A 26,947-nucleotide genomic window follows, 5' to 3' on the forward strand; every position below is an offset into this window, starting at 1 on the left:
GAAAGCTTTGCATTTCATGTAGCAACACTTTGTATATTAATTTAAACCGGTAACTTTTTCTGTTTGTGTGTTCACGCTACTTAACAGTGATGTTGCTATTGGATGACTACATCATGTGTTCTAAGCTCTGAATACCCTCTGTCATCGGCTGGAAAGATCACGTGGCATGAGCTATGACTGGCTTACAAAAGCACATCGCAACCTCGATTTCAATGCTTCAGAAAGTAGCAAGCGGTGTTTGGTGGAATTCGAATTTATACTTTTGTAATACGAAAATATGCAGCGTACATGTTGCTGCACATCAAAGATCTTTCCAAAACCCGTTTTTTCCCTCTGGGCCAGGAAATTCTACACCCATGTTTAAAACCATAATCATTCAAAGGACTGATAAGTTAAACAGTTCCAAGAGAAAATATACTTTCAGTTAACAGGGAAAAAGTATGTTTTTACCTGAGAGAAAGTGTATTTTTAACCAGGAAATCTGGGAGAAACCCGGGAATTATTTTTTCTTGTTCGTGTATACACCCTGCAACAGATGAGTCAGTAAGACACAGGAATTAAACATATAAAACTATGCCTTGAATAATGATGATGATGATAATAATAATAATAATAATAATAATAATAATAATTAAAGAGGAGTGGAATAATAATGGATTGTGCATGGATGTTCTGGACAAGGCATTAAATTAATGATCTGCTTCCAGGTGATCTGTTGAGTATTATTTTATGTACAAGCCATGAAATTGCACTAGCTATCAATCTTCTGCCCTTTTGGAAGGAGAGACAGCATTGGTCTTTCTTTTTTTTTTCTCTTTTCTTTTTAAATTAACCGCAAAATTGATTTTCGGTCACTTAGTGACCATCCTCAGTGCTGTAATATACAATTTAAATTGGTAGTCACTGGTGTCAACAAGCTTAGAGTGATTACATATTTTTCTATTAATCATATATTTATTAGTCATATATTTTTCTATTAATGCACGCTCTCACATCTGTAGCTATGCCATCACCATTTGTGTGTGATTAATCAGTAGATGGTAGGAGGGACAACATGCAGAACATAGTGACTGTAGGGAAATATTGGGATATTGGAAGGAGAAGGGGGGGGGGGGGGGGGAGAGAGAGAGAGAGAGAGAGAGAGAGAGAGAGAGAGAGAGAGAGAGAGAGAGAGAGAGATATCAATATTCTGCATGCAGATGATGCAGCTGCCATGTTTTGTAGTGTCCATTTTACAACAAACTTGCCACCTTTCCCCTCATCTCTGCATGGTTAACCAAATTCTAAAATAGTTATTTTGCATTAAATACCAAGTGTACAACCAACTCTATGGAATTCCATGAATACACAACACCATCCTACGCCAATTTTTTTATGATTCACTTTGTGGAGTTCTTCTTGTGCCCCCCACAGCTTAAGCTCATTGCTTAGTTTAAATTCATTGATTACATATTCACGAGCTGGACAAATGGCGAATGCAGAGACTGCATTTTCCCCACATAACTTCAACATCTACTCCAAAATCCGCATCACCAGGTGCTTTTCAACTCAATAATTTAGCTTTCTGGATGTTGATGGCCATCTCCCTTATAATTCATTAAAAACTTGTGGTCGTATAAAATGCACAAATAACAAAAAGTACCTCTGCTGTGGCAAATGTAACCTATTTGTTGTCAAAAATACCTTTGACACCTTGATTGGGAAGCAGGTGTTATCTCGAAGTGTAATGATGGTCTTGCCAGAACCCTTGCAGGTGTTTAATATTCTGTCCATCCCATTAAAAGCAGAAATCTCTTCCCAGTTCTTCCAGTGACATCAGCAAACCTGATACCATTGTGAATTAACAGCTGGCCAGCACTTCTGTTCTCTCCATTAACCTTCAGACCTAAAAAAATAAAAATCTCAAACATATTCTTTGATGCATGCCCGCGGGTTAGAATAGGCTCGAGGTATTCCTGCCTGTCATAAGAGGCAACTAAAAGGAGTCTCTCACCTTTTGGTCTTTATGTGATGGTTCCCTGTAAGGTTTGACCTCCATCTGCCCATTTGATGGTGGTGGACATTTCCCTCCCTGTTGCTCCTGCACCACTTACTTCGGGAGCAAGACCTCCTCAACCATTGGGGATATCAGACCCCACTTCTGAGCTGGAGAAGTGTAAGTCTTATGCGGCTCCTCTTGCTAGGAAGGGGTCCCTTGTGTCACTCCCTTCTCAGCTTTCTGCTAGAGGGAAATATGACACCCGCCATTGGCTGAAGGGCTCAAAAGCAGCTGGTCATAGGGCTTCACACTCACCCTCAGTCCTGGAGATTGAATCAGTGAAGTCCTCCCAGCCAGCAAAACCCAAGGAGCAGTGAGAGAAATCCAAGAAGAAGGTCCTCAAGACTAAGGGAATTGCAGTGGCACCCACACCACTGCCACCAACAAGCTCTGCGTCTGTGGATGAGGTGGAGATTCTGGCGTCCGCTGAGGACCTAGATCTCACCGAACCCTCAGACACAATGGATATAGGCTGCTCAGGCAAAAAGTCAGTGGCAGCAGGTGACCCTGAGGTGTAAACTGCCTCACTGAATGTCCCATGCCTTCCCAGTCTCACGATTATGTCATCCTCCATTGGAATTGCAGCAATTGTTTCCACCATCTGGCTGTGCTATGGCAACTGTTAAACTTTACACCTGCTTTCTGCATTGCCCTCCAGGAGACCTGGTTCCCGGCCATGTGGACCCCTCCTCTCCGCGGCTATAAGGGATACTACAGGAACGGTAGTGACTGTAATTTAGTGTCAGGTGGAGTTCGCATTTATGCCCTAAACTCAGTCTATAGTGAAACTGTGCCCCTTCAAACCCCTCTTGTAGCTATGGCTGTCAGAATAAGGACGACACAGGAAATAACTGTCTGCAATGTATATCTTCCTCCGGATGGTGCAGTACCCCTGTATGTGTTAGCTGCACTGATTGATCAACTCCCTAAACCTTTTGTGCTTACTGGCCGAGGCAGAGATGTCAAAACTTTACTGTCTCGGTTCAATCTCTGCCTCTTAAATACTGGGGCCGCCACGTATTACAGTGTGGCTCATCGTAGTTACTCGACCGTTAATGTACCAATTTGCAGCCCAGGACTTCTCCCATCTGTTCACTGGAGAGCACATGACTACCTGTGTGGTAGTGACCACTACCCCTTCTTACTGTCATTGCCCCATTGTAAGGGCCATGGACACCTGCCCATATGGGCTTTAAACAAGGCGGACTGGGAAACTTTCACCTCTGCTGTCACCATTGAATCTCCCCCACATGGTAACATCGATTTGATGGTTGAGCAGATGACTACAACAGTCATTTCTGTGGCAGGAAACACGATCCCTCGCTCTTTAGGGTGCCTCCAGCGAAAGGCAATCCCTTGTTGGTTGCTGGAAGTCGCTGAAGCAATTAAGGACATTGACGAGCTCTACAGCAGCATAAGCATAACCCTTCCATGGAGCACCTCATACCTTGAAACAGCTCAGCCTTTACACAGCTCCATGCCTGTGTTCGCCAACTTAATAAACAATGGAAGCAGGAGAGTTGGGAGGGCCATACGTCACCTTCCCAAGTCTAGGCAAAGATCAAACGTGTTTTTGGGTACCAGACCCCAACAGGTGTTCCTGGTGTTAACATAAATGGTGTGTAATCTACTGACACAAACTCAATTGCCAAGCACTATGCTCGAGCCTCTGTGTCAGAGAATTATCCCCAGCCTTTCGCACTCTCAGATGGTGGCTGGAAGGGAAAGTACTCTCGTTTACTACACACCACAATGAATCCTATAATACCCCATTTACAGAGTGGAAGCTACTCACTGTCCTTGCACATTGCCCCAACACAGCTCCTGAGCCAGATCGGACCCACAGTCAGATGATTAAACATCTCCCATCTGACCACAAGTGACATCTCCTTGTCATTTTCAACCAGATCTAGCACAATGGCGGGAGAGAATCATCATTCCAGTGCTCAAACCCAGTAAAAACACACTTGATGTGGATAGCTATCAGCCCATCAGCCTCACCAATGTTCTTTGTAAGCCAAGGTCGCTCTACCACTGATAGTCTTGTGTCCCTTGAATCTGCCATCCGAACAACCTTTTCCAAATGCCAACACTTGGTTGCAGTCTTTTTCGATTACGAAAATCATATGACACCGCCTGGCAACATCATATCCTTGCCACATTATACAAGTGGGGTCTCCGAGGCCTGCTCCCAATTTTAATCCAAATTTTCCTGTCACTTCATACTTTCTGTGTCCAAGTTGGTGCTTCCCATACTTCCCCCCCATATCCAGGAGAATGGAGTCCCGCAGGGCTCTGTATTTAGTGTGTCTCTATTTTTAGTGGCCATTACTGGTCTAGCAGGAGCTGTAGGGCTGTCCATGTCACATTCTGTGTATGCAGACAACTTCTGCATTTCATACTGCTCCACCAGTACTGGTGCTGCTGAGCGGCACCTACAGGGGACCGTTCACAGGGCGCAGTTATGGGCTCTAGCCCAAGGTTTCCAGTTTTTGATCGCAAAGTCGTGTCTTATGCACTTCTGTCAGCGTCATACAGTTCATCCAGATCCAGAACTTTCCTTAATAATGATCCACTCACTGTAGTGGAGACATATAGATTCTTAGGATTGGTTTTCATTGCCTGATTGACTTGGCTTCCTCACCTTCGTCAGCTTAAGCAGAAATCCTGGCACCACCTCAATGCCCTCCACTGCCACAGCAACACCAACTGGGGTGCAGATCGCTCTACACTGCTGTAGCTCTACAGATCCCTTGTTCAGTCCTGCCTTGACTGTGGGAACCTGGTTTACGGGTTTGCGGCACCCTCAGCATTGCGTTTACTCAACTCAGTGCACCAATGTGGCATTTGCCTAGCGATAGGAGCTTTTAGGACAAGTCTGGTGACCGCCATCCTTGTGGAGGCTGGAATCCCTCCATTGCAGGTTAGGCTTCCACAACTGCTGGCTAGTTACGTTGCACACGTTCTTAGTTCTCCTGCACATCTGAATCACCGTCTCCTTTTCCCACCCATGGGGGTTCATCTCCCACATCGGCAACCCAGGTAAGGGCTTCCAATTGCAGTTCGGGTCTGACCCCTTCTTTCCAAGCTGGAGTCCTTACCTTTACTACCTATACTTGAGGTCCATTCACGTAGAACTCCATGGTGTACACCTAGGCTGGAGCTTCGCCTGGACCTTTCACATGGCCCTAAGGACTCAGTTAATCCCGCAGCTCTCTGCTGCCGCTTCCACTAGATTCTAGACATGTGCTGAGGCCATGAAGAGGTTTACACCAGTGGCTCAATGGCTGATGCTTCGTGCTGACTCTCGTATTTCTGTGGAGGACATATTGAGCAGCATTCCTTGCCCGATGGCTGCAGTGTTTTCACAACCTACCTGGTGGCTGTATCTCGTGCTCTTGATAACATCTGTTCATGCCCTGGTGAGTCATTTCTTCTGTGTACAGACTCAGTGAGCAGCCTACAAGCCATCTACCAGTGCTGCCCTCATCCTTTGGTAGCGACAATCCAGGAGTCCATCTATGTCCTAGAATGGTCCAGTCATTAAGTGGTGTTGTGATGTTTCGACCCCAGGTCACGTCGAAATCCCAGGCAACGAACTTGCCGACAGGCTGGCCAAACAAGCTGTGTGGAATCCGCTTATGGAGATCAGCTTTTCTGCAACTGACTTGCGTTCAGTACTATGCCGAAAGGGTTTTGTGGCTTTAGAAGATGAAATGGCAGAACCTCAGCACGCACAACAAACTGCGCGCTATTAAGGAGACTACAAATGTGTGGCAGTCCTCCTTGTGACCTGTAGCAGTGGCTCAGTGGTTCTCTGCTGGCTCCACATTGGCCACACTTGGGCGACACATGGCTACCTTCTGCACAGTGATGACCCACCTCAGTGTCGGTGCGGCACTCGGATGATAGTGCCCATATCTTGGTGAGCTGTCCTTATTTGGCTGCCCTGCGATGGACTCTTCAGTTACTGGACTCGTTGCCATTAATTTTAGCTGACAATGCCTCATTGGCTAACTTAGTTTTACATTTTATACATGATGGTGAGTTTCATCATTCTATATAAGTTTTAGTACATGTCCTTTGTCTGTTTGTGTTCTGCACTCCAATACTTTTAGGGTGGATGTTTTATTGTGTCGCAGAGTGGCTGGCTTTTCCTTTTTTATCTGATGGTTGGCCAGCCACGGTCATCTGCTCTCTTGTTTTTACCCCTTCTACCTGTTTCTTGCTTCTCTCTGTGGTTTTCTTTTCCTATTTTGTGTATAATAGTGTTGGTTGTCCCTCTGTCATTCTTCTGATTCTTCCTTTCTCCTGTTATTGTGCTGTACATCTCCTTTCTTTTCTTCTTTCCGTTGTGTAGTTATTTTACTGGGAACAAGGGACTGATGACCTCGCAGTTTGGTCCCTTACCCCCCCCCCCCCCCCCCCCCCTCCTCCCTCTTTTAACCAACCGACCAAACAGCCTTTCATATGTTTTTGAGCACTTCTGGCCATGCTTTGAGATGTAGGATAAAAATTTTGACCATCCACTAAAATTTTATTCCATTACATATCCAGCATATGTGGTACACTGCTACATCCCTGTGGCACTCCTACTACAAATCCTGAACCCATGGATCAGTGTCCTGTTGGGTAACACAGGTACAAAACTGTCTTTTAAATCCACACACCGCCTCCTGCTGCAGTCCATTCGCAGGCATTTTCTTATTGATCATAGTCCATGTTGCACATAAAAGTAGCCATTCCATACACCAAATCTTTTTGCAATTACTGTGCAGTTGTCTTCATGGATATAGGTAATAATCACTTGTCAACCAGCAAATATAGCCAGAACAGCCTCTAACATCAAACTTGACAACTGTTTGCTGAACATGCTACACCCCACACACCAATAACTTCTACAGCTGATTCAATTCTCGTGGTATTTTTATATTCCCAGCACCCACCCTGTGAGCATTGTCTCTGTACTCCACAAATAGGAATTTTCTCTCCAACAAATCTTGCATTTCTCCAATCTTCTTGCCTTAAATCTCCACTAGTTTCTATTCATGACCATCTCTTTGGTAGCACTGCACCCCATCTGTGCACCCACCCTGTCCTCTTCAGTTACTTTGCACCTCACTGATCTACTGTCCCATCATTAACATCCCCCCCCCCTCCTCCTCCTCCTCCTCCTCCTCCTTCTCCTCAGGTTTTTGTCTTCTAATAACTGATAACTGTTCAGTAGCACTGGACCAACCCCCCCCCCCCCCCCTCCTCCTCCTCCCATCCTCCTCCTCAGGTTTTTGTCTTCTAATAACTGATAACTGTTCAGTAGCACTGGACAATATACTTTTACTGTTCGAAGCACAGGAGATAAATTATCAACAATTACCACAACTTAGTGTATAATGATTAAGCAATTTTCTCTGCAGTAGTTTGCATTTATAATGGTGGCTCTTCGTGTATTTATCTCGGTAAGATGCCTGTGTTAGTGCTATCATTATGTAAATAAATTCATTGCAAAATGTTTTTATTTGTGTTTCCATTAGAGATTCCCATTTTTAAGAGCCCATTCTAGTATATACATTCTATACATAAATAAATAACATGCAGAAATACCTGAAGACTCCATTTTTGTTTTTTTCTATTCTACTGAAAGTGAAGACAGTTGCAGATAAATATTTAAGTAAACATGCTTGTTAAATTGTTTTACTTCCAGTTAATATCCTGTTTTTGACATCCCAAAGGTATGTATATAATGCTGATGTTATTGATTGCCAAGAAGATTCTAAATAAATTCTTGCTTCTTAAAATTTAAAACTCAGCTTTGTAGAGTTGGATCTTCCTGACAAATAGAGTTGGAAAGCTTTCAGGTTAACTTTTTATAATATTGTCAAGTAGAAGAAGCTGTAACTAAATGAATGACAAACACTAACTTCACTTAACAAAGGTTTATTCAGCACTTGCGCATACGAGAGCACAGAGTGAACTGCCTCCGTCCAGATCACATACAGTACATATACAGCTACAGAACATCCAGTACAATGATTTGTGACATTTGTGGATACTTCTAGAATGTACTTGAACCAAATATATAAATTAAAATTGTACAGTCCAGGTGAGTTTTGAACTCACGACATTCCGTGCAACAGGTATCGTAACCGCTACACCACGGTTTACTCAGCTTCTTTTGCAACAATATTGAAATTCATTTATATTCAACAATTGTAATGCTAATCATATTTTGGCAAAATGTGAAATTTCAGCAAAGCCAACTGCTTGTTAATGTAAGTACTTTTTTCAGTAGAGGATTGGCTATTTATTTTTTCTTCTGTAGCCAATAGGGTCAGTGTCTTTGCTTTAAATGAGGATAATGATTTATCTGTAACTTCTCTGATTTGTAGTTATCATCCTTCCATTCCTGATTATGAAATAAGACTCCAATCTAATTTATTCCAGGTTTCAAAACTATGTGTATCCAAGCATTGGAGGAACACAGCACAATATGCTTGTTTTGTATTATACTGTCCTCTCATCAGTGGCTGAAAATAAATTTTTCCATTGCCTCTTGCCAAAAGATCACATCAAGCTTTTGAAAAAAATAAAGGCAACTTCACCAGGTAGTTACTTTGACATTAAATCAAATCTTATCTGAACTATTTGCAGATTTTTATAGTAACAATTGCAAATTTTGCTTCAGCAATTGACTACAAAATGCTGGTGGAAACACCAAATAAGTTTTTGGATGCTGTAAGGCCAGCAATGCGGAAAGAGAATGTTGGATTACTAGTGAAACTTTTAAAGAGCCTACCAGTGTCTATGAACTGCACCGTACAACCTGGAGCAATATATGGAGCATGGGCAGCTACTGAATTTTTCCAGGTGAGCAGACTCAGTTGCCAGCATATTTGAGAAAAAAAGGCTTCTATGCATTTGAAGTAATAATAAATAAAGCTTTTAGGATTGTACACTTTACAGGCACTTGTATCTTAGGAAGACACCAACCAACAGGTCTTAGAGGAAATGTTGGGGAAAACTATTGGACATCATTTGTTACTAAGTACTCTGTAGAAAGAAAAGGCTTTAAACGTGAAATATCAGAAGTTAAAACAGTTTAGACACACCATCGCCTCCCATGCACCTTCAGTCGAAGAGAAGATAGTTAATGCACAACAACAACACAGCAAAGGCTCTTAAGCAGTAAACAGGTTAAATGAAACCAAAACCTTTGCTCCACCTCTAAAATAAATCCAATAACTAATATTAATTTAAGATTAAAGTGCCACTGAATGTTAACTCGCTTAAGCCTTGGCAGGTAAAGTTAACTGATCCACATGAGGTACACCTTAAGTTGAAATTACAATCAGCCAAGGATCAAAAATTATTTATCTTAAGTGTAGAACAAATATCACCACAATCTTAATAAACACTAAAACAGGCCGTCAAATTAGTGTCCACAACCCACCGTATACAAATGTGCGGCTTTTATTAGATTAATGTTCAATCGGAGGGTCTCAAGCACTTCAGTTGTCCTCATGGAATTCTTTTTAGCACAGTTTTACATATAATTTAACAAAGGTAAGCACCATTTAAGCATCATATAAAATATTCCACTTATTTCTCCTAAAAGTGGTTGTCGTATCTAAGGAGGAAAAAAAAAGGTTGACTGTCTGCAAGAAACAAGTCAGTGCCACTAAAGAAAGTGGAACTCAGCATGTGCAAAATTAAAAAAAAAATAGTTTACTCTAGATGTAAACCAATTTCCCTTGGGGGAGAGTTGAACATGTGCCACAAAACTATTCAAAGACACATTAAATCTAAGATGGGGGAGTGGAGTACGACCAAAAAAAATTAGAAAAACCATGCGGATTGCTAGCATCAGGCTGCTGCAAACGCAGCCAACAGCAGGCTGTGGAGACAAGTTTCTAGAGATCAAACGATGCTCACCTTAAACATCAGGAAGTGGAACTGGGCTCTTTCCTCAACCAAGAAACCCGAAGAAAGTGTTGACTAGTTTCCAGCAAAATCCTGCAGTGAAGGCGTTCCAGTCATCTAGTGCAGAAGGGGATATGACCAGTGGGTGTCACCGTGCGCCATATTCTCTGGGAGGAACCCGGACACTGTGTAAAAAACAAGTACATTCACCATAAGCATCCAGTCCCAGCTTGAAGAGCATGGCCGAATTCCTTCCCCATTCTTGAGACAAACTGAGCTTGTGCTCCATCTCTAATGACCTCAGTGTTGACAGGATGTTAGCCCAATCTTCCTTCCTTCCTTTCTAAAAAGGATAGGTACACTAAGACTACACCAGCTAGTTTCATAATGTCAGTAACCGAAACTCTAGAAGACTAGAAACATTCTATGATGTATTTTTGTACATTTCAAAAGCTTCTAATTGTATTCATCAAAGTAATTTTCTAATTAAGTTCCACTGCTTCAACAGGAGAAGGAAAACTTACTACATTAAAAATGATTTTGAGTTTAACTAAAACAAAGTGTGATAGTACTGTTAGAAATGCCAAAATAAATTTTCAGTTCTTGAACAACTGGGCAGCTAGGGTTCACTTTAGAACCACAATGGTGTAAGGTTTGCTTCACCCATGGCATTCAATAATCTTTATAGCCCAGTCACTGGAGACCAAATAAGGTTGAATAGTGGCAAAAATCATGTCACAAATTTATGTACAGTGGTAGGAGGGAGTACCATGAACAACATACTAAAATTCTCTACCGATGGTGAGTGAGTGAGTGAGTGAGTGAGTGAGTGGTGGTGGTGGTGGTGGTGGTGGTGGTGGTGGTGTATTGTATAAAGTTCAATTTATAAAGATTTTCTTGAATAACTCAGAAATTATTACTTATATCAAAAATCCAGAATGAGATTTTCACTCTGCAGCGGAGTGTGCGCTGGTATGAAACTTCCTGGCAGGTTAAACCGGTGTGCCCGACCGAGACTCGAACTTGGGACCTTTGCCTTTCGCGGGCAAGTGCTCTACCATCTGAGCTACTGAAGCACGACTCACAGCTTTACTTCTGCCAGTACCTCGTCTCCTACCTTCCAAACTTTACAGAAGCTCTCCTGCGAACCATGCAGAACTGGCACTCCTGAAAGAAAGGATATTGCGGAGACATGGCTTAGCCACAGCCTGGGGGATGTTTCCAGAATGAGATTTTCACTCTGCAGCGGAGTGTGCGCTGTCTCGGTCGGGCACACAGTTTTAATCTGCCAGGAAGTTTCATTTTATATCAAAAATGTTTCCCAGTACAAAATTTAACTATATTAAATTTCCTACAAAAAGCTCCTGTAAACATTTTCTCTAGGACTAATACACTGAGGTGACAAAACTCATAGAATACCTCCTAATGTTGTGTCAGACTTCCTTTTGATGAGCATAGTGCAGCAGTTTGATGTGGCATGGACTCAAGATGTTGTTGGAAGTCCCTTGCAGAAATATTGGACCACACTGCCTCTATAGCCACCCATAATTGCAAAAGTGTTACTGGTGCAGGATTTTGTGCACAAACTGACTCTTGAATATGCCCCATAAATGTTTGACGGAACTCATGTCGGGTGATGTGTGGCCAAATCATTTAATCCAAAATGTTCCTCTAACCAATCATGAACAATAGTGGCACACTGATATATTGCATTGTCATCCATAAATTCCATCATTGTTTGGGAATATGAAGTCAATGAACAGCTGCAAATCGTGTCCAGATAACAAACATAACCATTTCCAGTCAATTATCAGTTCAGTTCCATATAAATGCAGCCCACACCATTATGGATCCACCACCAGCTTGCACAGTCCCCTGTTGGCAACTTAGATCCATGGCTTCATGGGATCTGCACCACACGTGAACCCTACATCAGCTCTTACCAACTGAAATCAGAAGTCATCTGACCAGGCCACAGTTTTCCGATTATTGCGGGTCCAACCGATATGGTCGTGAGTCTATGAGAGGCATGGCAGACAACGGCACTCGCATTGGTCATTGGCTTCATGGCTCATTAGAGCCAACTTTCACTGCACTGCCCTACTGGATACATCCCACATTGGTTTCTGTCGTTATTTCATGCAGTGCGGCTTGTCTGTTAACACTGGCAACTCTACACACATGCCACTGTTCTTCATCATTAAGTGAAGGCCATCAGCCACTACATTGTCTGTGGTGAGAGATGTTGTTGTTGTTGTTGTTGTTGTTGTGGTGGTGGTGGTGGTGGTGGTGGTGGTGGTGGTGGTCTTCAGTCCTGAGACTGGTTTGATGCAGCTCTCCATGCTATTCTATCCTGTGCTAGCTTCTTAATCTGCCAGTAGCTACTGCAGCCTACATCCTTCTGAATCTGCTTAGTGTATACATCTCTTGGTCTCCCTCTACGATTTTTACTCTCCACGCTGCCCTCCAATACTAAATTGGTGATCCCTTGATGCCTCAGAACATGTCCTACCAACCGGTCCCTTCTTCTGGACAAGTTGTGCCACAAACTTCTCTTCTCCCCAATCCTATTTAATACTTCCTCATTAGTTATGTGATCTACCCATCTAATCTTCTGCATTCTTCTGTAGCACCACATTTCGAAAGCTTCTATTCTCTTCTTGTCCAAACTATTTATCGTCCATGTTTCATATCCGTACATGGCTACACTCCACACAAATACTTTCAGAAAAGACTTCCTGACACTTAAATCTATACTCGATGTTAACAAATTTCTCTTCTTCAGAAACGCTTTCCTTGCCATTGCCAGTCTACATTTTATATCCTCTCTACTTCGACCATCATCAGTTATTTTGCTCCCCAAATAGCAAAACTCCTTTGCTACTTTAAGTGTCTCATTTCCTAATCTAATTCCCTCAGCATCACCTGACTTAATTCGACTATATTCCATTATCCTCGTTTTGCTTTTTTTGATCTTCATCTTATATCCTCCTTTGAAGACATTGTCCATTTCGTTCAACTGCTCTTCCAAGTCCTTTGCTGTCTCTGGCAGAATTACAATGTCATCGGCACACCTCAAAGTTTTTATTTCTTCTCCATGGATTTTAATACTTACTCCGAATTTTTCTTTTGTTGCCTTTACTGCTTGCTCAATATCCAGATTTAATAACATTGGGGAGAGGCTACAACCCTGTCTCACTCCCTTCCCAATCACTGCTTCCCTTTCATGTCCCTCGACTCTTATAACTGCCAACTGATTTCTGTACAAATTGTAAATAGCCTTTCGCTCCTTGTATTTTACCCCTGCCACCTTTAGAATTTGAAAGAGAGTATTCCAGTCAACATTGTCAAAAGCTTTCTCTAAGTCTACAAATGCTAGAAACAAAGGTTTGCCTTTCCTTAATCTTTCTTCTAAGATAAGTCGTAAGGTCACTATTGCCTCACGTGTTCCAACATTTCTACGGAATTCAAACCGATCTTCCCCGAGGTCGGCTTCTACTAGTTTTTCCATTCGTCTGTAAAGAATTCATGTTAGTATTTTGCAGCTGTGGCTTATTAAACTGATTGTTCGGTAATTTTCACATCTGTCAACACCTGCTTTCTTTGGGATTGGAATTATTATATTCTTCTTGAAGTCAGAGAGTATTTCGCCTGTTTCATACATTTTGCTCACCAGATGGTAGAGTTTTGTCAGGACTGGCTCTCCCAAGGCTGTCAGTAGTTCCAATGGAATGTTGTCTATTCTGTTGGGCCTTGTTTCGACTTAGGTCTTTCAGTGTTTTGTCAAACTCTTCACGCAGTATTGTATCTCGCATTTCGTCTTCATCTACATCCTCTTCGACTTCCATAATATTGTCCTCAAGTACATCGCCCTTGTATAGATCCTCTATATACTCCTTCCACCTTTCTGCTTTCCCTTCATAGCTTAGAACTGGGTTTCCATCTGAGCTCTTGATGTTCATACAAGTGGTTCTCTTATCTCCAAAGGTCTCTTTAATTTTCCCCTAGTCAGATAAGCCTCTACATCCTTACATTTGTCCTCTAGCCATCCCTGCTTAGCCATTTTGCACTTCCTGTCGATATCATTTTTGAGACGTTTGTATTCCTTTTTGCCTGCTTCATCTACTGTGTTTTTATATTTTCTCCTTTCATCAATTAAATTGGATATTTCTTCTGTTACCCAAGGATTTCTACTAGCCCTTGTCTTTCTGCCTACTTGATCCTCTGCTGCCTTCACTACTTCATCCCTCAAAGCTACCCATTCTTCTTCTACTGTATTTCTCCCCCCCCCCCCCCCCCCCCCCCCCCCCATTACTGTCAATTGCTCCCTTATGCTCTCCCTCAAACTCTGTACAACCTCTGCTTCTTTCAGTTTATCCAGGTCCCATCTGCTTAAATTCCCACCTTTTTGCAGTTTCTTCAGTTTTAATCTACAGGTCATAACCAACAGATTGTGGTCAAAGTCCACATCTGCCCCTGAAATGTCTTACAATTTAAAATCTGGTTCCTAAATCTCTGTCTTACCATTATATAATCTATCTGATACCGTTTAGTATCTCCAGGATTCTTCCATGTATACAACCTTCTTTCATGATTCTTAAACCAAGTGTTAGCTATGATTAAGTTGTGCTCTGTGCAAAATTCTACCAGGCGGCTTCCTCTTTCCCCAATCCATATTCAAATAATAATGCCTGAAATTTGGTATTTTCAGCATACTCTTGACACTGTGAGTTTTGGAATATTGAACTCCCTAACAATTACCAAAATGGCATGTCCCGTGCATCTAGCTCCAACTGTTATTTTGAACTTCTATATTTTGAAGTCTGTTAATTCCCCTCTTGCAGCCATAATCACATCGGACTCCTTTTTATATGAATCATCTGAGTGTAAATAACAGCTCCATCAGTGGACTGCCCTTTTATACTTCGTATGCCTGATACTGCCACACATATACAGGGTGTTACAAAAAGGTATGACCAAGTTTTCAGGAAACATTCCTCACACACAAAGAAAGAAAATATGTTACGTGGACATGTGTCCAGAAACCCTTACTTTCCATGTTAGAGCTCATTTTATTACTTCTCTTCAAATCACATTGATCATGGAATGGAAACACACAGCAACAGAACATACCAGCGTGACTTCAAACACTTTGTTACAGGAAATGTTCAAAATGACCTCCGTTAGCGAGGATACATGCATCCACCCTCCATCGCATGGAATTCCTGATGCGCTGATGCAGCCCTGGAGAATGGTGTATTGTGTCACAGCCATCCACAATACGAGCACGAAGAGTCTCTACATTTGGTACCAGGGTAGTGTAGACAAGAGCTTTCAAATGCCCCCATAAGTGAAAGTCAAGAGGGTTGAGGTCATGGAATTGGTCTGCCTCTACCAATCCATCGGTCACCGAATCTGTCTCTGAAAAGCGTACAAACACTTCGACTGAAATGTGCAGGAGCTCCATCGTGCATGAACCACATGTCATGTCGTACTTGTAAAGGCACATATTCTAGCAGCACAGGTAGCGTATCCCGTATGAAATCATAATAACATGCTCCATTGAGCGTAGTTGGGAGAACATGAGGCCTAATCCAAACATCACCAACAATGCCTGCCCAAACGTTCACAGAAAATCTGTGTTGATGACGTGATTGCGCAATTGCGTGCGGATTCTCGTCAGCCCACACATGTTGATTGTGAAGATTTACAATTTGATCACGTTGGAATGAAGTCTCATCCGTAAAGAGAACACTTGCACTGAAATGAGAATTGACACATTGTTGGATGAACCATTCGCAGAAGTGTACCCGTGGAGGCCAGTCAGCTGCTGATAGTGCCTGCACACGCTGTAAATGGTACGGAAACAACTGGTTCTCCTGTAGCACTCTCCATACAGTGACGTGGTCAACGTTACCTTGTACAGCACCAACTTCTCTGACACTGACTTTAGGGTTATCGTCAACTGCGTGAAGAATTGCCTCGTCCATTGCAGGTGTCCTTGTCGTTCTAGGTCTTCCCCAGTCGCGAGTCATGGACTGGAATGTTCCGTGCTCCCTAAGAAGCGGATCAATTGCTCCGAATGTCTTCCTGTTCTGGAAAATCTGTCTCGATACAAACATACCGCGCCACGGCTATTGGCCCGTGCTAATCCATACATCAAATCGGCATCTGCCAACTCCGCATTTGTAAACATTGCACTGATTGCAAAACCACGTTCGTGATGAACACTAACCTGTTGATGCTACGTACTGATGTGCTTGATGCTAGTACTGTAGAGCAATGAGTCACATGTCAACACAAGCACCAAAGTCAACATTACCTTCCTTCAATTGGGCCAGCTGGCGGTGAATCGAGGAAGTACAGTACATACTAACGAAACTAAAATGAGCTCTAACATGGAAATTAAGCGTTTCCGGACACATGTCCACATAACATTTTTTCTTTATTTGTGTGTGAGGAATGTTTCCTGAAAGTTTGGCCGTAGCTTTTTGTAACACCCTGTATATGTACATATATAGATATATGTGCATTTCGCTATCCCATGACTTTTGCGACCTCAGCACATTTTCTGTGTTGCAGGGGATGGTAAGATGCACATTATTCCACCCAGATTTAGACTACCACTCATTGTGCCCTAAAATGAGAAATGTCCTGCCCACTATCCTTCCCACCCCTCCCACAGTAGTATTCCCCCATCCACTGAACCTGCACAATATACTCGGCTGTCCCTACACAACCGCTGCTTCCAACCCCTTATTTCAGGCTCATAACCCTGTAATAGACCTAGATGCAAGACATGTCCCATACATTGTTCCACCACACCTACTCCAGTCTGGTCACGAACATCATCTATCCTATCAAAGGCAGGGCTACCTGTGAAACCAGTCACATGATCTATAAGCTCATCTGCAACCACTGTGTTGCATTCTATGTGGGCCTGACAATGAGCAAGCTGTCTGTCCACATGAAAGTCTGCCTACAAACTGTGGCCAAGAAACAAGTGGACCACCCTGTTGCTGAGCATTCTGCCAAACATGACATACTTCATTTCAATGATTGCTTCACATCCTGTGCCGTAAGGATCCTTCTCACCAACACCAACTTTTCTGAATTGCGCAAATGGGAACTTCCCCTGCAATATATCGTATGTTCCCATAACCCTCCTCACTTCAACCTTCGTTAGTCATTGTCCTCACCATCCAGCCCTTTCCCTGTTTCCATTTTGGCTCTATTCAGCCCTCATTCGACCATTGAACCCAGCCTTTTTAGCCCCCCCCCCCCCCCCGCCCTCTTCTCCCCACCTCTCGCCAGCTCTCCATCTAACATGCAGCACGTCACTGTCCGTCACCCCTACCCTAATAACCCTGCCCCTCCTTGCCTCAGTCTCTTTCTTACCCACACTGAGTCACCAATCCCATCATGCACTAGTGACTGGTGGTGCTACTCACAGTATGGCTTCAGTTGCCTGAGACAGCAGTCATGTGTGTGAGTTGTGTTTGCACTGGTGACTGTTGCTGCTACTCACAGTATGGCTTCAGTTGCTTGAGATGGCAATCGTGTGTGCGTGCATGTGCATGTGTGTTCTATGATTGACGAAGGCCTTACTGGCTGAAAGCTTTATTTGTGACAGTCTTTTTTTTTCCCTATCTGTGACTCAGCATCTCCGCTATATAGTGAGTAACAACTTTCCTATTCATAATATTGTTATTGAAAATAGAGTTTTTGTGGTATAGGATTAATGTGCACAGTTAAATGAAGTTGGTAAAGAACAAATATAAAATGTATAGGTGCAATAGAGACATATTGAAGGATGAATTTTGTTCCGTGGGTGTAACACGATGAGGGGTCGGGCTGGATGATAGAATTGTGAGCAAATGTAGTTCACCGAATTATGGTCATACACTTACCTCCTTCATAGGCCTGCAGACTGAGGAGCAGGTAGGTGATTCACCTCTTTAGCCAACCCACTATATCACAAGAAGTAACTACAGGGTGTTTAACGAAGTTACACAGGCCTCCAACAACCTTATGAATCACTGGCAACACATTGCACCTACGTGCCTGGATGGTGTTTATTTTCCAGAAAGTGCATTAACACAACATGGAATACAGATAATATGTAATATGTAACTATCTGCATGCTGTTCTCTCCCCCCACCCCCTCCTGGCTATCCGTTTCGTGTTGAGGCCCATTGAACGTTGGATTCTTCCCGTGGTGTTGTTTACACCAGGCTACTCTATGGTCTGACTGATGCAGAAATCCAAATGTACCTCTTTCATCAGGATGTCATTGCAGCCCATCAGGTGATGAAAAAAGTAGATGCATCCTTAGTGCCCACATGCACTTTTTTCCTCATTTTTGATGGAGTGGTTCTTCGCTCAGAGATCAAAGCAGGCTACGAAGTTATCACAGTACAAGCATACATGCCAAACCTGAAGCACTGCTACCAGTGTCATCTTTGCATCCACACTCAAGAGTCCTGTCGGCATTCAGCCAAATGTGTAAACTGTGGTAGGGGTGCTAACGAGGACAGTTGTCCGCCTTCATCTCCCCACTGCAATGGCAACCATGCCATCTCCTCACGAGATAGTCCTGTGTACCTCAGTGGGCAGGCTGTCCAGAATCTGGGTGAAGGAAAATGTGCCTTACCCGGTCGCTCACAAGTTTTTGTGTAGTTGGATACCCTGTGTTCTACAATCTGGCGCCTAAAGTGCTGAAGTGCTGTTCTTGCTTCATCTTGCTCCATGAAGTGCATGGCCACGCAGACATGCAACCTCGAATTTAGCACCACGGTTTTGAAATTGCCCAGTGTCATGGTAGCATCCCGATCTCCTCCTCCAGCTGTGCAACAAGCCACCAAACTTTTGCATCATGGGGCGAACTCACCTGCTACAAACTGGCAGGCCAGCAAGGACAGAAGGAAGAGTTCCTACACTCCTCCACCCAACTAACATCTGTCTCCCTCTGCCAACTGGAAAGTCTCAGAGAAGTCAAACAAAGGGAAATGGTCTTCTCCTTTGATGACTTTGAGATCCACTTTGATGCTGTTGCCACATGACACCCTTGCCTGGCCGATTTCTTTGTTGCCAGTGCCCACAACCAACCATTTTCTACCCTGGGCTCCACAGGCTGACCAAAGAAGAATGCCGACATCTCTGTAGACCTTAAGGAGCAGGATCTTCTTTTCCCTGTGCCCCGTAGCAGCGAGCATTCGAAGGCTGGCACTCAGCAGCTGCTGAGGTGACGTCCCTTACGTTTTTCCCCATCATGACCCTCCTCAAATGGAATGTTCGCAGCCTTTGCTCCAACAGCTCTTAGAATCGCAGCGTCCGCTTATACTCTGCCTCCATAAACAAAATTGCACCCTCACGACTGCTTTGAGCTCTCGCATTTCTTTTCATTCTGCTTTGACCTTCCCCTCAAAGATGGCTTTCCATCCCATGGGGAAGTCATGTTGCTCATCAGGGGTGATGTTCACAGTCAACTCATCCCTCTGACTACCCAGCTCCAAGCTGTTGCTGTCCGCATTCTTCTTCCTCACTTGACCTTCTCCCTTCGTACTGTTCACATCCCTCTGTCATTCAATGTCATCAGGGCAGACTTCCTCCAGCTTATTGGGCAACTCTCTTACTCCTTTCTGCTGCTTGCTGACTTCACTGCACACCATCCCCTTTGGGGCTTGGTCAGACTCTGCGGAGAGGTGACCTCTTGGCTGATCTCCATCACCTTAACCTCATACGTGTTAACACGGGAGCACACAAATTCCTTTCAGACTCCACTCACACCTATTCCCACTTGCACCTCTCCTTCTGCACTGCCCATCATCTCAAGTGACACAAACTTGAACAACCATTTCCTTTGTACCATCCAATTGTTGACCCCTACTGCACTTATGTGCACGCCCAAATGGCAGCTTTCTAAGGCCTAGTGCAGGCTTTACTCCCCCTGGGTGACCTTCAATGAACAGCATTTCACCATTTGTGGTGATCAGGTGAAATATCTCACCAACATTATCCTTACCACCACAGAACGTTCCACTCCTTGCACTTTTTTTTACCACTCTGTGTCTCGGTTCCTTGGTGTACTGAGATGTGCTGCAATGCCATTCGTATACAGAGACTTCCTACAATGGCAAACTGCATTCATTATAAACGGTTGCATGCACAGTGTGGTCGCATTCTTCGGGATATCCAGGAAAAGCTAGTTGGATATCATTTACTAGTCATTATAAACTGCTCCACGTGTGGGGACAGGCTTCGTCCCCACACACGAGATTAGCATGTTGTCTTTTTGTAAGGGTGCTGATGATCATGATGTCAAGCACCCCTTACCTCAAACCATCATCATCATTTACTAGTTCTTTTAACATTTCCCCTCCATTTTCTGTCTTGTGGACCAACTTCCAACAGGTCTTTGGGACCAAGGTTCATTCTCCAGTTTCCAGCGTGACAGTAGCAAATTATGCCATAGTGGATCCTATTACTTCTCCAACGTCTTGCACTACCAGTTTGCAGGAGTTTTGAGCTCCTCCCACTATCACCATGCCTTCCTCCATCAGAAATGAATGGAGGAGGCCCAGGTGATGCCCTTCTCTTCCCCAAATATTGAATACAACAAGCCACCTTTACTATGAAGGAGATAGATCATGCTCTCACTTCTTCCTGATCCTCCACCCCAGGGCCAGACAGTGTTCACATTCAGTTATTGCAGTGTCTTTCTCTTGTGGGCAAGTACTTTCTCCTTCATACGTACAACTGCATCTGGCAGAGGGCATGTTTCCCAGATGTTGGCATGAGGCCACTGTCACACCCATATTTAAGCCCGGTAAGGACAAACACCTTCCTTCTACCTACTGCCCACATTTCTCTCACCAGCTGTGTTTGCAAAGTGACGAAATGTATGCTTCATGCCCGTTTGGTATGGTGGCTTGAGTCTTGCAATTTAGCAACTACTGCACAATGTAGATTTCGAGAGTGCCATTCTGCAGTTGAGCATCTCATCCCTTTGTCCACCCATGCTATGAATGGTTTTCTGTGGAAATCCCAGACTGTGGCCGTGTTTTTCGATTTGGAGAAAGCCTGCAACACCTGCTGGAGGAGTGATGTCATCGATACTCTGTACACATGGGGCTTCCGTGGTCACGTGCCCCATTTCCTGTAGGAATTTTCAAAAGACTGAGTTTTTAAAGTACATGTGGTTTCTGCCTTGTCAGATGCCTTTATCCAGGAAAACGGAGTGCCTGAGGGTTCCGTCTTCAGCATCATCCTCTTTGCTATTACCATGAACTCTATAATGAGCTGTTTCCTGCCAGGCATCTTGGGCTCCCATTTTGTTGATAATTTTGCCATCTGTTACAGTTCTCAGAAATCTTGTTTCATTGAGCGGCGTCTTCAGCAAAGTCTAGATCATCTTTACTCTTGGAGCATTGACAATGGCATTCATTTTTCCACTGACAAAACTGTTTATACAAATTTATGGCAACTCAATTGGTTTCTTCCACTGTTTTTACATCTTGGGCCTGTTACGCTTCTGTTCGTTGACACTACAAAATTCCTGGGGCTCGTGCTCGATAGGAAACTTTCTTGGTCCTGCCACATGTCTTATCTGGCGGTTTACTGTATGCGGTCTCTCAAAGTCTTACATGTCCTCAGTGGTACTTCCTGGGGAGCATATCGAATCACCCACCTACATTTGTCTTGGTCCTGTGTCCGTTAAGAAACTTGACTATGAGTGTTTTTTTTTCATATATACCCCTCAATACTATCAACCATAATGGCATCTGTTTGGCCACTGATGCCTTTTTACACTAGCCTGGTTCTTAGTCTGTATACAGAAGACGGCAAACTACCACTGTCCTACCACCGTGACTTTATCCTCAGCAGATATGCATGCCGTTTGTCTGCTATGCGTGGCCACCTATCCTATGCCTCCTTCTATGACTCCTTTGTTTGCCAGTATGGGGCATGTCCCTCTTCTCTGTTAGCTTCTGGAGTTTGCTTTCAGCTCTTGCTCTGGCAGCTTAACTTCATGCTACCTGCCACTTTCTGATGGGTGTGAACCCTTCACCACCTTGGCTTCATGTTGCGGCCCATATTCACCTTGGCACTCATTCACTGTCTGAGGACATTAATCCAACCATGCTCTATCACCTTCAGTTTCATGACCTCCACACAGAACTTCACTTAGTACCTTTGTGTACACTGATGTTTCTCAGACTGACCATAATGTCGGGTATGATATTGTCGTTGGCACCAATGTTTCTCGGTATTGGCTTCCTGAACACTGCTCAGTATTTACAGCAAAGCTGTTTGCCCTGTATCATGCCACACAGTACATCCGGCAACACAAGCTTTTCAATTGCGTCAGCTGCTCTGACTCTTATAGTTCCCTTCAAAGCCTGTGTGCACTGTACACCGTCCATCCCTTAGTGCATTTGGTCCAGGAAAGCTGTCACTTGCTCACCCTTGATGGAGCCACTGTGATGATTATGTGGATTCCTGGTCACATTGGCCTGACAGGAAGTGAGGCTGCTGATGCTGTTGCCAAGGCTGCAGCCCTTGTACCTCAGCTCACTAGTTCTTGCATTTCCTCCGATGATATCTGTGTCGCTGTCTGTCAGCAGGTGGTGTCACGTTTACATCACCCCTGGTCCTCCTTTCATGGGAAGTAGCTCTGGGTTATTGAGCCTCTCCCAGTGGCTTGGATGACCTCCTCTTGCCCCCCTTGCCATGAGAATATCATTTTCACTAGGTTGCATTTCGGGCACTGTCTCTTTAGCCATCATGATATGTTAAGTGGTGCTCCCCCAACACTTTGTGCTTGTCGCCCTCAACCTTGTCTTTATATAGTGGAGTTATTTTCAATTTATCAAATGAGTGCCTAATTCCAGTTAAGTGAGCTTCAGTATTATGTAAAAAAGTTCGACAGCTGGAGCTGTCAACTGTCTACCACACCGAGGAGCCTGTCTGAAGCATAACATGCTGTTAATATGTATTCAACAATGTTGATTTCATTGTCTCCACTATCATTCACTGGAGTACATTTCAGAGCATGAGGGTTATCAAATGTGACACCCCAGTGTCATCTCGTCCAGCCTTAAATTGTCTCCCTGTGCAAAAGAGAGAGGTTACTTCTCAGCCATTGTTTATAGGAACATATTTTACATAGAAACTTACATAACACTTGCAAATCAGTACTCGTTCAATAAACTGTAAATTCCATTATATAAACACGAGCACAATGAAGTTATTTTGAGTACTGATATAAGGGAACTGGACAGAAAATGCCTGGCATGTATAATCTGCCTGTAAACTGTGATGGTAGCAGCACTTGTGTTGGGGGAAGTTACCTTTCCTGGAAGAACGTTACAGCTGCCGTACAAGAAGACTAGGAATCAGTTTCCCCTGTGGAAGTGTAGAACAGTCTGCAGAGTTTTACGAGTCTGTCCATATGCCTTTCTTTCATTAGATTTATTAGTTACTTATATCTGTATTTAGTGTTAATGCCCTTTGTGGTAAATTAAAACCCTTCAGGCAATTCTGTTCACTTTGTCACCAGTGATTCATAAGATGTGGTGTGCAAATTCAGTATAATTTTGTAAAACACTCTGTAGTTGCTTCTTATGATGTAGTGGAGTGCACAGTGTGGGTAATTGTGTGCTCACTTTTCAGTTTGCAGACCCTTCAAGGAGGGAAAGGCATGACCACAATCCAGCGACCTACGTCCCCTCACTTCTAACCACTACCACCACACATCCTCTATACAGTTACACCCCCAAAATGCAATTTATCTCTTAATACTGTTCTACTGGTCTTAGATGTGGTACACACATTTAACATTTGTTCTCAACCCACTTCAGTTAACAATAAAAATTAATTTCATAACATTAAAACACTATTTTTAATAACAGGTGATTTTTCCATCCTTTTTAACACAGACTATTAGTCCTGAATTGGACATTTTTTAGGAAATTTAATGAAGTTTTATTTTATTCTGGGAAACATTTTGACTAGAAGCTGTGATTTTCAAGTCATTCAAGAAAAATATAAGAAAGTGGCTTTTAAATGGCCCCCCATCTCCACACTCATACCCAACCAGTGGCGATTTTTAATCCTTTATTTACGACACTCCCTCGTACAACTACAAAAATTCTGACTACATGAATATTTTCCCCTAATTATCCTTCATTGATGGAAATATTATGTGACATGTGGGTTCTGCCAGATGGCTTGCATGTCAAGGAACACTGTCTTACATAGCTGGATAAGGATCTGGCAAATCCAGATTCCATTAGCTGGTAAATTGTGAGTGCTGCCATTCTTTTGTAACTGTAATCTCTGTGCTCACTTCAAAACACCATTTAGCATGACTGTGAAATGTTTCATGTGTCTGGCAGTGGAGATCTTGGCTTAACCACAGTTATCATAAGAATGGCACAAACCTCTGTTTAAAAAATAAATGAAAAAGTAATGAACACTTCAATCTCATTCATGTGGGTTGGTTGGCTGCTGAATTGAAACAGAAGTTAGTGATCCACATCTTGGGTGGCTCCCACTCCCCAGTTTGTGACAAAGGAAGCTGGGATAATTTTAATTCCCCTCTTGTTTTGCTAACTGCCTCCTTAAATTTGTTTTGTTACTTTTAACTATTTACTATTAGCGTAAGTGAATATAATCTGCACTTTCGTAAAAGAGAAAGGTTCGCACTCAGTTTTAAAGAATATAAAACCAGATCTAATACATAAAATTAATTGATTTTCTAATTTTTTTCAACTATTCGTAGTTAGTATCTCTAGTTATAGGGTGAAATCAATAATTGTTTTGTGTATATTGTTGACGTATAAACAAATATAAATACTGTGATAATTATAAACATTTGGAAGACAAAATACTATTAATCTTAAAGTATCTATTTGGCTATGTTCGAAAACATGTTAGCAAAGCCAGCCCTTAATTAAGTCCAAAGTAATTAACATTTTTGTCAAACTTATTGTTTGCATAACAATGTATGTTAATTTCATGATTTAAACAAATAATTTGGCCTAACTCTTGCAGTAGAAGAAACTGTTTAAAAGACACAATTTTTCGATTTATTCAGTTAATTTAATGAGTTTAGTTTTAATTGTAATTTCTGTGAATTTAACTTTTGACAATGTGTATAGTTTCAGCACCTCTTATTGTGATGATATATAAGGGCCCGATTTTTGGTCCCAAGACAGTCAGTCCATGGCAGAGTTTCAGACGAGAAACCTGTGTTAGTTAGAACAACAACAAAGCTTCAGCTTAACTGTGGAATAAGTGTTAAACAATTAGGCAATATGTAAAAACAATTACAGAGTCTGCTCAATACATACCTTTCTATTCTTCAAGAACTGTGAACTTTGTGGTTAGGGTTTCACTGCTTGTAGATGTTCAACAGGAAACTATTGTAGCAGTATGTGGATGTTTGCCTGCAACCTGTTAATGAGACTTATCACGGGTTAAACAATAGTACACTAGCCAAATAACTGTATTATTAGGGGGTTGTGAACAGTGAAATGCAAATGTGCACCTATTGGCTACATTATTTACAGTAGTCAGTGTCGGAATCCACAACCCATTTTTAGCCATTGTAGCAACATAGTATGTTGACACTGAGGACAACAAATGAAGAAGAAATAAAAACAGGCAGACCTGCTACAAGTTGGGTAAGGCTAACCTAAGTTTGCAGGGCTCTGTTTGGGTGTACAATTATTTACCTAGTATCTCATTGGATCAAAATGGCCCATGACTGTCCAGACCAATGTGACACTGGCCTAATCTCATGTATAATGGCATCATACTCTTGTGAAAAGAGCCAGTTGTGTACATTGATTATGATGCCAGTGTTAGCGTTTTAACAAGAACTAACTCTTCCAAATAACACAGTGTATATCTTGAAAATACCAATACAAGAGCTATGGGGGCTTTACTTAAATGAAGAGCAATCTCCAGTTTGTAATTAAGTTCAAGGAATAGACTCTCTTAATATTTATTGTTGTTTTTGGAGTGAATGTGCAAATCTGGAATTGCATTGCCTGATTTTCTTTTGTCTTGTTTTGTTTTTCATTAATAAGGAAGAGTGAGTGAGTGATTTGTGTGTGTGTGTGTGTGAACAGTAGTAGAAAATTTTAAGTAGTTATGGGTGATGTGAAAATCATAGATAATTTTGCTGTGCTTTCCTGCGGAAGTCGCTGTGCATTCCTATGAAAGTTGGTTAGAGATAAGAAATAGCTGAGAGTTGTTTCTCAAGGATTATTAATTATTAATGAATGTCATATTCCAGAAAAAGTGTTTTTTAAACAATTGATAAAAACGGTTTTTTTAATGAGACAAAAAAATCCAGTTTTACATCAGTTGAATGTGTGCTTAAATTGAAGAGATTAAGTTCAAAATCAAATTTGATAAAAAAAAAAAATTCTCATTATGTGATTTCGTTTAATTTTTCTTTTAAATGTGTGTTTATTTTCTTTATTCATGCAGGTTTCAAGCAGTGCTTATGCTCTTGGACCAAGGTTATGGCTTGATCAGTTTAGAATGTGTAGTCATTATTTCACAAAAATGGCAGGCACAGATGTTGTAAATTTTGCTAAAGCTGTGTGTTTCTCTGAAAAGAGTATTGATGTAATGACTGTTGACTGCAGAATCAGTTTGTTACATCTCGTGAAAGAATACACCGATGGCAAAAAGAAAGAGAACCATGGGTATGTATGTAAGTTTGTAGCAGTTTGTTTTGTCACGCCTAGCCTCTTTTTATGTTATTGAATTGGTTGAACATGTTGTAAAGTGTAATAAAACTTTGGTTCACATTAATGAAATTAAGCCATCCCATGATAAATTGAAAAAGAACTTGGAAAATTTTGGAATGGAACAGTAGCAAATAATGAGGACAGATCAATAAATCATTGAGTGAATAACTAAATCTAATGAATATTATGTTCATAACAAATTAAATACTGCAAAAGCAAGCAA

At 42.4% G+C, this 26,947-nt stretch overlaps 1 protein-coding gene across 4 annotated transcripts in view; it reads left to right on the forward strand.

Moving 5' to 3' along the window:
- LOC126272771 (NBAS subunit of NRZ tethering complex-like) overlaps positions 1–26,947 on the forward strand; it is a 410,576-nt gene that overhangs the window by 297,309 nt on the left and 86,320 nt on the right. For all 4 annotated transcript variants that reach the window (XM_049975911.1, XM_049975912.1, XM_049975914.1 and 1 more), the window contains 3 exons: positions 8,480–8,640; positions 8,721–8,902; positions 26,459–26,679. In XM_049975911.1, the coding sequence (XP_049831868.1) occupies positions 8,480–8,640; positions 8,721–8,902; positions 26,459–26,679 (564 nt within the window). The remainder of the gene's footprint in view (positions 1–8,479; positions 8,641–8,720; positions 8,903–26,458; positions 26,680–26,947) is intronic.

The sequence above is a fragment of the Schistocerca gregaria genome, chromosome 5 (genome assembly GCF_023897955.1).
Source record: "Schistocerca gregaria isolate iqSchGreg1 chromosome 5, iqSchGreg1.2, whole genome shotgun sequence".
Taxonomy (NCBI): Eukaryota; Metazoa; Arthropoda; class Insecta; order Orthoptera; family Acrididae; genus Schistocerca; species Schistocerca gregaria.